This window comes from Balaenoptera borealis, assembly GCF_965194805.1.
Source record: "Balaenoptera borealis genome assembly, chromosome: 4".
Classification (NCBI taxonomy): domain Eukaryota; kingdom Metazoa; phylum Chordata; class Mammalia; order Artiodactyla; family Balaenopteridae; genus Balaenoptera; species Balaenoptera borealis.
This window is the reverse complement of record NC_138861.1, coordinates 69,332,237-69,346,250: the sequence shown is the minus strand read 5'-3', so window position 1 is coordinate 69,346,250 and position 14,014 is coordinate 69,332,237. Positions and strand designations below refer to the sequence as shown.

The 14,014-nt window shown below is 38.8% G+C and overlaps 1 protein-coding gene across 2 annotated transcripts in view; it reads left to right on the top strand.

The window, feature by feature from the left end:
- Window positions 1-14,014, top strand: part of ADGRL3 (adhesion G protein-coupled receptor L3) — a 563,380-nt gene that overhangs the window by 390,120 nt on the left and 159,246 nt on the right. For both annotated transcript variants that reach the window (XM_082390059.1, XM_082390060.1), the window contains 2 exons: window positions 3,014-3,316; window positions 5,389-5,492. In XM_082390059.1, the coding sequence (XP_082246185.1) occupies window positions 3,014-3,316; window positions 5,389-5,492 (407 nt within the window). The remainder of the gene's footprint in view (window positions 1-3,013; window positions 3,317-5,388; window positions 5,493-14,014) is intronic.

Sequence of the window (14,014 nt, the reverse complement as noted above, 5' to 3'; positions counted from 1 at the left end):
CTAAGATAAACGTTAGACCTGAAACAAATTAGATGCAGAAAGCAAATCCCATGTCTACGTTTGCTCCGAAAGTCCACCGCCTCAATTTTGGGATGATTCATTGTCTATTCAGCTATTCCAGTGATGCGGAGTACATCAAGTTGATTGTGGAGATTTAATCCACTGCTCCTGAGGCTGCTGGGAGAAATATCCCTTTCTCTTCTTTGTTCGCACAGCTCCTGGGGTTCAGCTTTGAATTTGGCCTCGCCTTTGCATGTAGGTCCCCTGAGGGCATCTGTTCTTCGCTCAGACAGGACGGTGTTAAAGGAGCAGCTGATTAGGGGGCTCTGGCTCACTCAGGCCGGGGGGAGGGAGAGGTATGGAGTGCGTGGCTAGCCTGTGGCGACAGAGGCCGGCCTGACATTGCGACAGCCTGTGGCACGCCATGCGTTCTACCAGGGAAGTTGTCCCTGGATCACGGGACCCTGGCAGTGGCAGGCTGCACAGGCTCCTGGAAGGGGAGGTGTGGATAGTGACCTGTGCTTGCACACAGGCTTCTTGGCGGCTGCAGCAACAGCCTTAGCCTTTCATGCCCGTCTCTGGTGTCTGCACTGATAGCCGCAGCTCGCGCCTGTCTCTGGAGCTCGTTTATGCGGTGCTCTGAATCCCATCTCCTCGTGCACCCTGAAACAATGGTCTCTTGCCTCTTAGGCACTTCCAGAATTTTTCCTGATTCCCTCCCGGCTAGCTGTGGTGCACTAGCCCCCTTCAGGCTGTGTTCACACAGCCAACCCCAGTCCTCTCCCTGGGATCTGACCTCCGAAGCCCGAGCCTCACCTCCCAGCCCCCGCTTGTCCCGGCAGGTGAGCAGACAAGCCTCTCAGGCTGGTGAGTGCTTGTCAGCACCCATCCTCTCTGTGGGAATCTCTCCGCTTTGCCCTCTGCACCCCTGTTGCTGTGCTCTCCTCCATGGCTCCAAAGCTTTCCCCCTCTCCACCCCCATGTCTCCGCCAGTGAAGGGGCTTCGTAGTGTGTGGAAACTTTTCCTCCTTCCCAGTTCCCTCCCAGAGGTGCAGGTCCTGTCCTTATTCTTTTGTCTCTGTTTATTCTTTTTTCTTTTGCTCTACCCAGGTATGTGGGGAGTTTCTTGCCTTTTGGGAAGTCTGAGGTCTTCTGCCAGCCTTTAGTAGGTGTTCTGTAGGAGTTGTTCCACATGTAGATGTATTTCTGATGTATCTGTGGGGAGGAGGGTGATCTCCACATCTTACTCCTCTGCCATCTTGAAGGTCTCCAAGTAATTTTTTAAATTAGATGGAATCTGCCAGACTTGGCAATTTGGGGGAGATGGTGTATACAGAAAAAAGAAGGGGAAAGAAGGATACTCTGGTTTCTTGTATGAACTTTGAGTAAATGTAGTTATGAACATTACCATTCACGTGGAGAGGGAACGTGAGAGAAAATGGAGGAAGGAGGGGAGAGGAAACAGAAGAACAAGCAAGAAGACAAAATAGCAAATAGTATCATTTCAGAAAATGCTACAATTTCAATGATTAAATAAGTGTTTAAAATAGTTCTGATGAACCTAGGGGCAGGACAGGAATAAAGACACAAACATAGAGAATGGACTTGAGGACATGGGAAGGGGAAGCTGAGACAAAGTGAGAGAGTGGCATGGACATAAATACACTACCAAATATAAAATAGATAGCTAGTAGGAAGCAGCCACGTAGCACAGGGAGATCAGCTTGGTGCTCTGTGACCACCTAGAGGGGTAGGAGAGGTAGGGTGGGAGGGAGACGCAAGAGGGAGGAGATATGGGGATATATGCATATGTAAAGCTGATTCACTTTGTTATAAAGCAGAAACTAACACACCATTGTAAAGCAATTATACTCCAATAAAGATGTTAAAAAAAATAAATAAATAAGTGTTTGAAAAATCATAGACCCTCCCCCTGCCATTTCTATTCTGTTTTATGCACCAAATGCACTGTGATGGATTTGGCATCTCTTCTGGGGCAGCAGAGTCTAATTGATGACATGGTAAAGCAGACCATGAATGACAAACAACAGGAGGCTCATCACAGTTCTCCCTTCAGTTTCTTAAACCTGTGCTACTTTGAATCTGACCAGAGCCAGTTCCCCCACTGTTTATTGCCAGTAAGTGAGGTTAAGAGTAGTTTCTAATCTTACAGTTAGGAAAGCAGTGTATGTATGTGGAGGCCTGGTACCCGCTTGCACTCCTATCTTGGGAATTTGAATATATTTTACCAGAAAGATAATTCTCTGCAGTGATTATTTCTATAGTATCATTAAGACATTCCTTTGTCTACATTATAGATTTAATAACCTGTTAATGTCTGATCAAGGAACCTAACCACTTTTATCTGGAACTTGGAATACATTGGGAAAATGCCACTTTAAAAATCTAGTTAGAAAATAATTTATGAACACTAATTGGAAATTACTAATGTGAAGTTTGAAAGTTTTGTTACAATGGGTCTGTTTTAAGAGCATCCGAGTAAATCACACTACTCTAATTCGTGTTAAGGATATTATACTCAGAATTGCTCTTTACCTTTTAGCTTGTGAGCACTTTAATTTCTGATTTTTTTTTCTTTTGCTACATCTTTAGAAATTCATGTTATAGTTAATGTGGAAAAAATATTGTATATAGCTCTCTCCCTTCCTATACCGAATTTGAAGATTCTAAGGGGAGGGCTTTAAATGTTTTAATTCCCTAATTGTCCAAAAGGCCTGAAGCTTCTTAAAGCTTACTGAAGAGTTGAATTGTGCTGTAACTTTGTTTTCTGTAATTGAAGTTGAGAAAAACTACAAACAAGCCTACATTTAGCATTAGTCAAATGGCTGTCTGGATATTCAAGTAGCACTCTGATATTTTGTTATTGGCTTATTTTTCCCATGTTTAAGGCTCCTTGAATTGTCAAATAAAAATGACTTCTGAAGTATTAGGACATTTTTAGGTCCTACTGTGAACAAACAATGTAGGCGTTTTCTTCTGAATTTTATTTCAGATATCTCTACCGCAGGACCTCTTGGCACGGGAAGCACCACCACCAGTACCACCCTTCGGACCACAACTTGGAGCCCAGGCAGGAGCACCACCCCATCAGTGTCAGGAAGAAGAAACCGGAATACCAGCACACCATCTCCAGCAGTTGAGGTACTTGACGACATTACCACACACCTTCCGTCAGGATCATCCCAAATCCCAGCTCTAGAAGAGAGCTGTGAGGCTGTGGAAGCTCGAGAAATCATGTGGTTTAAGACCCGTCAAGGACAGATGGCAAAGCAGCCGTGCCCTGCAGGAACTATAGGTAAGTCTGTCCTACAAAGCTGAGCTAAAAGTGTATTGTTACTTTGGCTTGCTTTCCTAGTTTTTTTTTTTTTTTGGTCACAACGTAGTTTTGTTACTTAACATTTGATTAAATTCTGGACTCAGCTAAATTACAATTTACAGCCAAGTATTTTCAGAGTTTGAGAATGCAACCTGAAGAAGTCACAGGTGAGAATTTGGTGGGCATACCTGTGAGATAAATAGTTTTCACCCATGCTGTGAGGTCAAATTACAATTAAGCTATGGATGTCCCAGCTACTCCAAAGAGCCAGCTGACCTATGCAACAGCCCAGAGTGAATCACTGGATTGGTGGGAGCTAGTTGTCATGCTTGTCACCAATTGTCAAATGTTTATTGCAGAAAACTAGATCGAGGACTTCTGTATTAGATGATCATTGAAACTACCTAACATTTAACAAAAGAGAAGATTTGACTATCCTTTATTACCAGTCATCGTAGCTGTTCTTTAATAGTTGGAGCCTCTTGACATTGTCAGGGATGATGCTGGCAGGAGCCAACCTCCTCTTACACAACATCCACTAGAGAGATCAGTCCTGCGTTGTTTTCTCTAGGAGGTAGTCAAGAACTAGATAGCTGTCTGTCCCCACACCTTTTTCTTTTCGCTGATGTGATTCATAATATCACCAAATGGTAACCATATTATTATTTACCATTTTAAGCCAGAAATAGTTTGATTTCTTACTGTTACAGATATTGATCTTCATAAAACTAATACTTGACACCCTGCATAAAATTTGCATTATTGCATAAAATGTGTAAATAAATGCATAATAGACGTCACTAGACTAACATTGTTAGGGGCTGTGATTTTGGGTGTTATTGATTTGGTTACTTTAATAGGTTTGTCTTAACAAAGTTTCAATGTGGAAATGTCCTTCTGAATTCCATGGTATATGAAGTGGTGAGAAGATAAGAAGATATATAAAAGTGCACATTTAATTTGTTTTCATCAAAGTGTTTAAAAATATTCTGAGATCTTCCTTCCCTTTATGAAGGGGCACAATATTTAGTTCCAAAGTTTTCTGCGGTATTGGAATCAGAAAACATTTGGAACTTTTCTTTTGGCGCTGTCCCCTTAGTTCTGGACCTCAGTTCCTTTATCTCTAAAAGAGAAATAATAACAGCCCCCCTTTCTTCAGATGTTTGTTGTAGAGGTTAGTGAAATACTGTATTTGAAAGCAGTTTGCAAACTGCAAAGCAGTACAGAAATATGTCACTCTTGTTCTGTGAAAATTGAGAAAGAGATTTACAGGAAACCTTCTGAAGCCCTCCCTCCCAGGTGACTGTGTTTACTCTGCAGTCTTCTTTTTACCCTTTCTCTGTCCCCTCTGCTGTGCCCCTGTTCAAGGCCCACACAGTCTTTTGTCACCTGAATTATTGCAATAGCTTCCTCACAACTTCCATATCACTCCCTGAAAATTCATCCTCCATGCTGCTGCCACAGTTATCTTTCTACAGCCTAAATCAGCCCATTTGTCTCCTCTGCGTAATGGTCTTCATTGATTTTCCAGCACCTACAGATGACAGACAAGGGCATTTATGATCTGGCTCTGCCAGCCTTTCCAACTCCATTAAATACAACTTCCCTACCCAGTAGACCTCAATTCAAAACACTTGATGATTCCCAAAGACAGCATACTTTTCCTTTGCCTGGAATGCCCTTACCCACCTTGTTTTCCTGAAAAACCTGCAAACTGATTCCTTTAAGACTCAACCGCTACCTTGCCTCTGAAAACTCAAGCAGTAAGCCCCATGGAGGCAGGTACCGCATTCATCTAATTCATGAAGTTATTCCCTGTACCTGGTATAGTTGTCAGCAAATGCTTTAAAAACATTGAGTGTTTGTTGTATTATGTTTCTCTAATGCTAGTTGCTTGCTAGGCACTGTACATGGTGTTTTAATAGACATTACCTCAGTTTAATGATCATAGTCTTACCTTTGCTCATATTTGAACATATTATGGATATAAAGTCATTATAAGAAAGATGGTTTGAATATTTGAAGCAGACCTATTTCTCTCATTATTTTAGGAGTATCAACTTATCTATGCCTGGCTCCTGATGGAATCTGGGATCCCCAAGGACCAGACCTTAGCAACTGTTCTTCTCCTTGGGTCAGCCATATAACACAGAAGGTAAATCGTGTCACTGACAAGGAAGGCTTTGCCAGATCTAGATCCTCTGTTGTTGATTATAACTGCTGAAAACAAAATAGTCAATAATTTTTTTAATTAATGTGGAAAAAATTCTCCACTTTATTTTAATTTAAGATTTAATGACAAGCCTAATATGCTATGAGCTAATTCTAGGATTTTGTTGTTCTTAAAGGGGAAATCCATGTACTTCCTCTAAGCCAGGCAGTATTGCTTATAATAATTTTATTATTAATAAAATTTTTATGGTATTGTGAACTACAGATATAAAAGTCCAAGAGGTATTATAAATCAAGCAAGCAAAAGCTTCTAGCATATATACATATGGATTTTCCTGTGGAAATAATAATTATAAAAAAAAAAAGAAGTCTACCTTTGGAATCTTAATCCATTTGATAAATGTTCTGTAACCTAATCATTTATCAGTGTTAAAAGTATACACATGTGTGACAGAATCTTGCAGACTCAAATTTGCAGGGCTTATTCGGTTGCAATATGTTGAACATTTTTATTATTAATGCACTTTGGGGCTTTGAATTGATTTCATTGCAAACAGAGACCAGATGTGCATTTATGCCAAAAGGGCTATGGGATGAATCCTTATTATAGCAATTTGTGCGGATTTATGCACTCTTAAAATGGAGAGTCCTTCTATGTTACATTAGCTATGCTGAGGAATTTCTGAAAGAGATTTTTCCTGAGAAATATTACAAGTGATGGCCTTACTAAAAGCCTCTCTGTGCCATTTGCTCTTTTCTCTATTTGTTTTTAACCAGGCTTATCCTCAATAATATACTGTACAATAATCCATAAATATCTACCCAGTAGATTGTTTAGCAGATGAGCCATAACCATCTATTTACCCTAAATCATGGAAGAACAGTGGTTATATTGACTCCAGTTACCCTCTTACATGTGCATCTCCATACTTGTTGCTATTCATAATGATGCTTCTCCAGTTTCAGTACTGTTCCTGCCACAGTTTTTATGTCCTTTGATTTTATTACAATGTAGCTCAGACCCCAGGGCAAGTAACTCTTCCTGGATGTGATCAGATTAAAAGATCAGTAGCATATCTCCTTACATTAGCAACTTTTAAAAAATATTCCCTACATACTAAGTCCGGGGGGTTAATATTAATTCAGTAATAATTCACCTAGAAAGCTGAGTGTTTTCATGATCATTCCTGAATACGGTTGGCCTGTTTCCTTGCAGAAATTACTGGTGACTTTAACTGATAATGATGCTTAATTCTTTTCTTTCCTCTGCAGACCTGCTAATCTTGTGACAAAAGGCACAATTCCTTGCAAAGAGCAGACAGCTCTTGCCCATTTGATTTAGGGATGGAATGTTTTTGTTTTATAGCAAGTATGTTCTGTTCTTTTGGAGCATTTCTGTGTAATCCTGTAGCACCTGTAAAATTATGTTGTATTATAATTATATTAAGATTATACAATTTAGAGAGTTGGAATTTATAATAATACCTTAGCTTGATTACTTATAAATTTATAGAATTGTCAAAAGTATAAGAGGAGGTTTTTGAGCCCTGTGAATTGGCTTATGTAACTGTTGCCAGGTCAGTGCTGGAGCTGATGTTTAGCTGGGTCTACCTTTATCAACATGTCACATTTAGCCACAACACTGGCTACACTGTGAATAGATCATGATGGCCTTTATATCTCACACCCACTTACCTAGTCTCTCTTCACTTCTCTCCACTCTTTTACTTATACCTCCAACTATTTATGCTATTCATTAAACATAAATGATAGTTGAACAGGTTATCATAAAACTCCGACACTTTTAACTATTCACATCGTAAGCTTCTGAGAGAGAATTTGTAGGCACTGTCCACAGAGTTATTTGTCCCTATTTTCTTTCTCTTTTTTTCTTTTAAAATACATTTATTTACTTATTGATTTTTGGCTGCTTTGGGTCTTCATTGCTGCACGCAGGCTTTCTCTAGTTGCAGCAAGCGGGAGCTACCTTTCGCTGCAGTGCACAGGCTTCCCATCGCAGTGGCTTCTCTCTTGTTGCTGAGCATGGGCTCTAGGTACACGGGCTTCAGTAGTTGTGGCTCGCAGGCTTAGTTGCTCCGTGGCATGTGGGATCCTCCCAGACCAGGGCTCGAACCCATGTCTCCTGCATTGACAGACAGATTCTTAACCATTGCACCACCAGGGAAGTCCTATTTTCTCTCCCTCCTTCCCAAAGCATCTTCCACAGAATTCATCCCTTTGCTCATTTCCTCCCTCAGTACCTGAGTCCCAAAAACAAACAAATGGAACCTTTGAAGAGGGTTTGTTTACAGTGGCATTTGTGGGAGCAGAGGTGAACTGCAAGGGATTGAGAGGAACCCAGAGCTAGTAACAAGGATGGAGCTGTTCCCAACCCCAGGCCTCTGGTTGCCAGATCAATGGAATGACGGAAAATTGGTAACAGAGTATCCTTGAGAGGAAAGATGACCTATAGACAAGAGACACAACCTAGCCTCAGGCAACTTTTCAGAAAAGATCTAGGGGAATAAATACTCTGATCTCACCCACTCACCTCTTCCACCCTCCTCGCCTGCCCAGCCTCACCACTGGCCAAACCCAAACAAAAGCCAGAGAAGAGGGGTGCTCTTACTAACATCATGTAAGTCCACCTCCTGGGGCAGAGAGAAGGATGGAGGAGGATGGAAAGAGGCCTTCCTTGAATTAGCAGATGGAAAGTAACCAGCAGAGTTCACAGTTTTTGCTTCCCTTCTCTCACCCCTCCTCCCTTTCCCATCCCCCTCTCTTTCTCTCTTCACCGCCCCTCTCTTCCCTCCTTCCTTTCCCTTGTTCCATTCTCCTTCCTCTGTTCTGACCTCCCCGCTTTTCTTTAGTTTGTTGGTTATGCCAGTGTGAAAAAGTAAAAGTGAAATAGGTATCCGGAATGATTTGTTCCTTCCCTCCTCTGCTCATTGTGGTTCAGACTTTTAAAATAGAGTAACACTTGTTACCCGCAATAAAAGCATAGATGAAAAAAGAAAAGAAGGGGTGATTCCCTCATTTAAACAGTGTATTCAGTTTTCCCTCTGCAAGTTTGTGGGTGAACGTACCTTGGAACATGAGGCCCATCTCTTATGGCTTTATAGTGCCTGTGGGGAATTCCTGAGGGCTTTAAAGGAAAGACCACCCTGGATCGCAGTCACTGCATCTTTCCCATGGGAGGATCTTTCATTTTGTTATTGGTACTATTCACTCACTGTGTGTCAGGCACCGCTGTAGACAGCAAGTATACACAAATAAATGGGTCAGGATGCTTTACTTTAGTTGGAAAAAGCAAACCTTAAATTTTCATTTTCATTAAGAAATGAGTAATGTGTTTTTCCCCTACAGTTAGGCCAGGAGGGAGAAAACAAGCAAAGAATCTTGTTGGTTTATGACTCACAAATGAATTTAGGCCACTTACATACTGGTGAAATTATAGATTACATTTTGAGTGATATTAAAGAGTAGATTACATTTCACTAGAGAAAATGTAAGCCTTTAAAGGCAGAAGAAATTTGTTACAAACTGGCCAGAATACTTTCATAATCATGAGATTTAATAATTTGTATAGAAGGGGAAAAGCAGAAGTTGTACAAAAAAGTGCAATGGTGGAGTGTAGGGGCAGAGAGGGAGAGAGATTGGTAGGTGGGTGGGTGGGTGGTTGGATGAATGGGTGGACAGAAAGTTAGGTACAAAGATAAACAGATGATTGGATACAAAGATAGATTAACTAGATAGTGAGATTAGGTACATATGTCTTCAAATTAATGTTTTAAAAATATGTTTCTGGTCATATTGGAAGCCAACAAATTAGTTTAGAGCTCTGCCTTCTCTAACATATGTGGTAAAATATCCTGTTTTCTCACATTTCTTAATGACTGTTTGCTGAAATCATAGTCTCTGGCTTCAGCCTGACCTCTAGCTTGGACTCAACTTATCAAAAAGGAGTTTATATTTTCTATTTTGCATACCTTTAAAGAATTCATTGCACTTTATAATCCCTCCTGTCTTTTTTCAATTGAAAATTGTGGAATTAAAGTTGTGAAGACATTCCGTATTTATTTACATGTAAAGTAAGGTCTGCTTCCTACTTCATTACCTGGTCCAACTATTATAGGAAAAAGATATGCCTGAATTGTTACTGGGAAATAGTCTTCTTATTTCTAGCAAACTGAAATATCTTTTCGTTTGTTTGCACACAAACTACTGACAGCTTTTGAGATAATGTAAGATTCTTCCTGCATTTTCTAAAGAAGGATGTGAAGATCTAGAAATGATGTTGCTGTTTTACAGTATAAAATAAGCCGGTGATTTGTTCTGGAAGACTGGTTGAATCCTGTCATCCAGGATGATGACGTCATCCATTCGTTAACGTCTGTAGATCTACTGTGGAATGAAAGTAAATTGCTTGTTAATTTGATCAGAGATTAGTGGAATTTCCACATCTTCAGGCTCATTTAGCCTACATTCAGTTGTAAGCTAGAAGCATTTTATTGTTTATATACCTACTTGACTCAGATTTATAGAAAAATAGGCAGATCTTTCAAAGAAATAGTAGCTTTGTACTTAAACAATATGAGTAACTTCTTCATGAATTGTTTTGACACCTGATTAATATTTGATATAGTAAATCCCATAAAATGTCAAAGCTTATTTCAAAGAAAACTGTTTTTCCTTGTGTCAAAATTTGAAATGCAAATAGTATCCATCTCTGTCATAATTATTATCCTTAACTACAGCTGCAGGGTTTTCCCTCCCCTATTGAAGCCCTAGGTATAATCCCACCATTTCAATACAGGCACTAATTTACTAATCCTCACAAAACTCATAAGATTTCTCAGTGTGCATGTACTTTTTTCTGAGAAATAACTTTAGCAGAATAAAAGAAATGTTAAGAGATAGACATTGTAATGATGTCTTTAAGCTAGATTATATGAAATAACTATTTCAATCCTGCCTCTTTGCACAGAAGACTTAAGGCAGATTCAAGATATGTGTATATTTTTGTATGGAAATAAGATAATAATAACAGTGGTGAGAGAAATAAATAGGACAATCAGAAAGAAGAGTAGCTTCTGGATGCCCCTGGAAGGAATATGGTTAGTGAAGGCCTGGTCTGATAAGGCAACCTTTGAACTGAGCTTGAACCTTGAGGTCACAGTGACTATGAGAGAGTCCAGTTGATGGCACCACTGCCATTAACAAGAAAATTGGAGATGACTCTTGGTGCCTCCCTTTCCTTCCCCTCACACATCCAATCAGATAATAGGCCTCTCAGGGTACTTGTAAATCTCTCCCAAATCAGGCCAGTTGTCACTTTTCTTCACTGCTACTACCCTTAATCCACAACAGCTTCTTCTACTGCTGTGGCAGTAGAAGACCTCACAGCAGGTCCCCTTTCATTCACTCCTGAACTCTCTAATCCATTCTACTGAGTTTGATTTCAAATATAAGACTGATTAGCCCACTCCTATTTAGACTCTTTAGTACATTCACATCACTCTTAGCACAATTTTCCAAAATCGTCATCATGACTTCCGAAGTGGGACTGCTCAATCTGCTCCTTGCTTACCTCTCCAGTTGCCTAAACCCCAGTCACAAGTGCCCTTTGTGCAGCACCCTTAAGACTCCCTGCCGCCCTCTCCTAAAAGCTGCTCTCTCTGCCTGGAAGCTCCTGCCCTCATCCCAAGCTAATTCCCTCTTTTCTATTTCATCTCAGATTACACATTCTTTCTCAGTGAAGTATTTCCTAAATTATTCCCTAACTTCATACACCAGGTTAAAATGCCTTTAAACTACTCTACCGCACTGGGATTCTGTATTGCCCTCAAAAAAACTGAAATCAAATTCTTGTGCAGTTAATTTATTGATAGCCCTTCCCTTACTAGTACGTAAGGTCATGTTTTTGGGGACCATTTTATCCCCAGACTTTAGCATAATACTATTAGAAATTCAAATTTTGGTTAAAGAACAAATGAACATTTAGACTGAAGGAACGATTGTTGAAAATATAAATAGAGATAGAGATATTCTATTTTTTAAAACTATATATATATATTTAATACATACAGACACACAATTTGTGCTATGTAGCTCCCAAATTGAATTCTGAAGATAGAAAAATGTGCTTTTTCTTTCTGTTCTGCCTTTAGTACCCTGTCTTCCCAAACCATGATTATTTAGACTTCGCTTTTTATATAGCATCTTCTTGGCTCTCTCTCCCCACCAGTCCCCACCAGAATTTTATCTTACCAAGTCACCCTCAACTTATCTTTTAACTTTCAACTTATTGTTACTTTCTGTTGCTTTCCCACCTAATTTCCAGGTGTTTATTACCCCTGTACTATATTCCAATAACACCCCATATACATTCTGTTATTAAAATTGCATTGTTGAATTAGTATTATCTGCCTTTATGCACCCTGCCCCGCAATACCAACTAGTAGAACGTGAGATTCCTGAGTGCAAGAGCCACATATAACATTTGTCTTTATTTCCTTAGGAAATACCAAGTGTCCAAATGATTGTTGAATGAATGAAAGAATTTTACTATGATTTCTTCAATTTTAAGAGGAAGAGAGGATCATAATGAATAAATGGTTATATTAGTTCTTATTTTACTTTAAAAACATGCTTATCACATTTTTATTCTAAACATTTTTATAACTTATTTGTACTTTAGTTTTTTTCTTACAGCTTTCTTGTTGGTGAACATTGAGTTCCAGAGTTCTTTTGTGGGATTAATTAGATTTATTCTTCATAAATAAACACTTGAGGGCTAAAATGTAGTTACTATTTTTAAGATAATCCACTAGTGATTTTCATATTTGACTCACGGTTTTACAACACTACACTATCTGCTATTGACACATATATAGGCAGCATCATTATCTTTTATGTTGAGAGCAGTAATATTTTGACTTATTAGTCATTTACATTTTCAACTTTTTCATTACTGTACATAAAGAAAAAGTTTAAATTTTTATATTAGGGAATTACATAAGCCTCCTTTTTCATCTTATCATGTCCTACCCCAATGTTATAATAATTAATAATTGAAGACTATGTTTGTACAACTACACAGAAAAAGAAAAGAAATTGAATTACAATGTGAAAATACCTATTTTTTTGTTTGATAAGTAATTTTGTTTTTTATAATGTTCCCTGATAGCTGTAATGAAAGACAGTACTTGCATCTTTAGTTTTGAAGATGATGTATGAAAGAAAGCCTATTATCTACTTTAGTAGATCTCAGCCTTTTTCCAACAGCGCCCGTTTAAGTGAATCAAAAGACTCCAGAGGTCCATGTGCCTTGACATTTTCTCATAGAAAAAATATTATGTGGTAATAAAGGCATAGAAGAAAACAATACAGTAATAATGATAATAAAACAATTATACAAGTGCATAATGCTTAACAAAGTAAAACAATAGTAATTCCACAAATAGATTCATTTTTATAAGAATAGCGTAGGTGGGAAACTACAACAAATGCAAGACTCTATGAATGGTGGATGTGGCATCTGTCACCCCATTGATCTCCAGGGTTGATTCGGCTGATCTGGCTGGCTAGGCGGGTGTCCCCTTCCACCCTCACCGCTCCACGTGCATCCCTTCCAAAGCTGCTCGCTTGGTTGAAGAGGATGACCTTTCCCAATAGAGGAGGACCATTCTTCATTCAAGGGTATATGAGTAGGTGCACTCCCCTGCTAGAACCTAAAATCGAGCTCTCAAGGTCCATTTGTAGGAGAACATAGGGTAGTCAAGCTTCCAAGACTCTAGAAATATCCAAATGAGGTGCTGCATGTGGCAGTCTGCCTTTCTATAAAAAAAAAAAAAAGACTCTATGAGTGGTGCATTGATTAAAAGAATATCCCTTTGGAAAATGATAGGAATTCCAGCTATCTGGATACTCATGTGCACAGGAGTTTTGCAACATTGCCAAGCAATTGTATCAGGTGTTCAGACTTACTGATGGAATATTGAATTTGAATACTTCATGAGTACTAGCATTTCATCAATTTAATTAACAAATACTGAATTTTATAAATCATTAATTGCTTTACTAGATTACCAGTAAGTAGCCCTAAATTATATGTAATGATTAAATGTGTGGATTATAATCACATTTACGTCACTTTGTGACCACTTAAAAGTACTTTCATGATCCATCAGTGGGTCTACATTGACTTTGTTACACACTTATCCTTGAACCTTACAATCTATTCCATTTGGTCTTACAAGTATCTCAGGTTTTCAGGTCCTGACCATAATTTACAAATTCAATAAATTTAGTGCAAGTGTTTTTTTATTTTAAGGGTTTCTAAAAAGTACCAATTAACTATATAATAATACTTTAACATATTCTTCTTGTAATACATTAATATATTCTTCTTGTAAAATTTAAACACTGAAGAAAAGGATTTGTTTTTTGATTTCCATGTTTCAGATTTTGTTCTATGTGTTTAAACATATACACATATATATA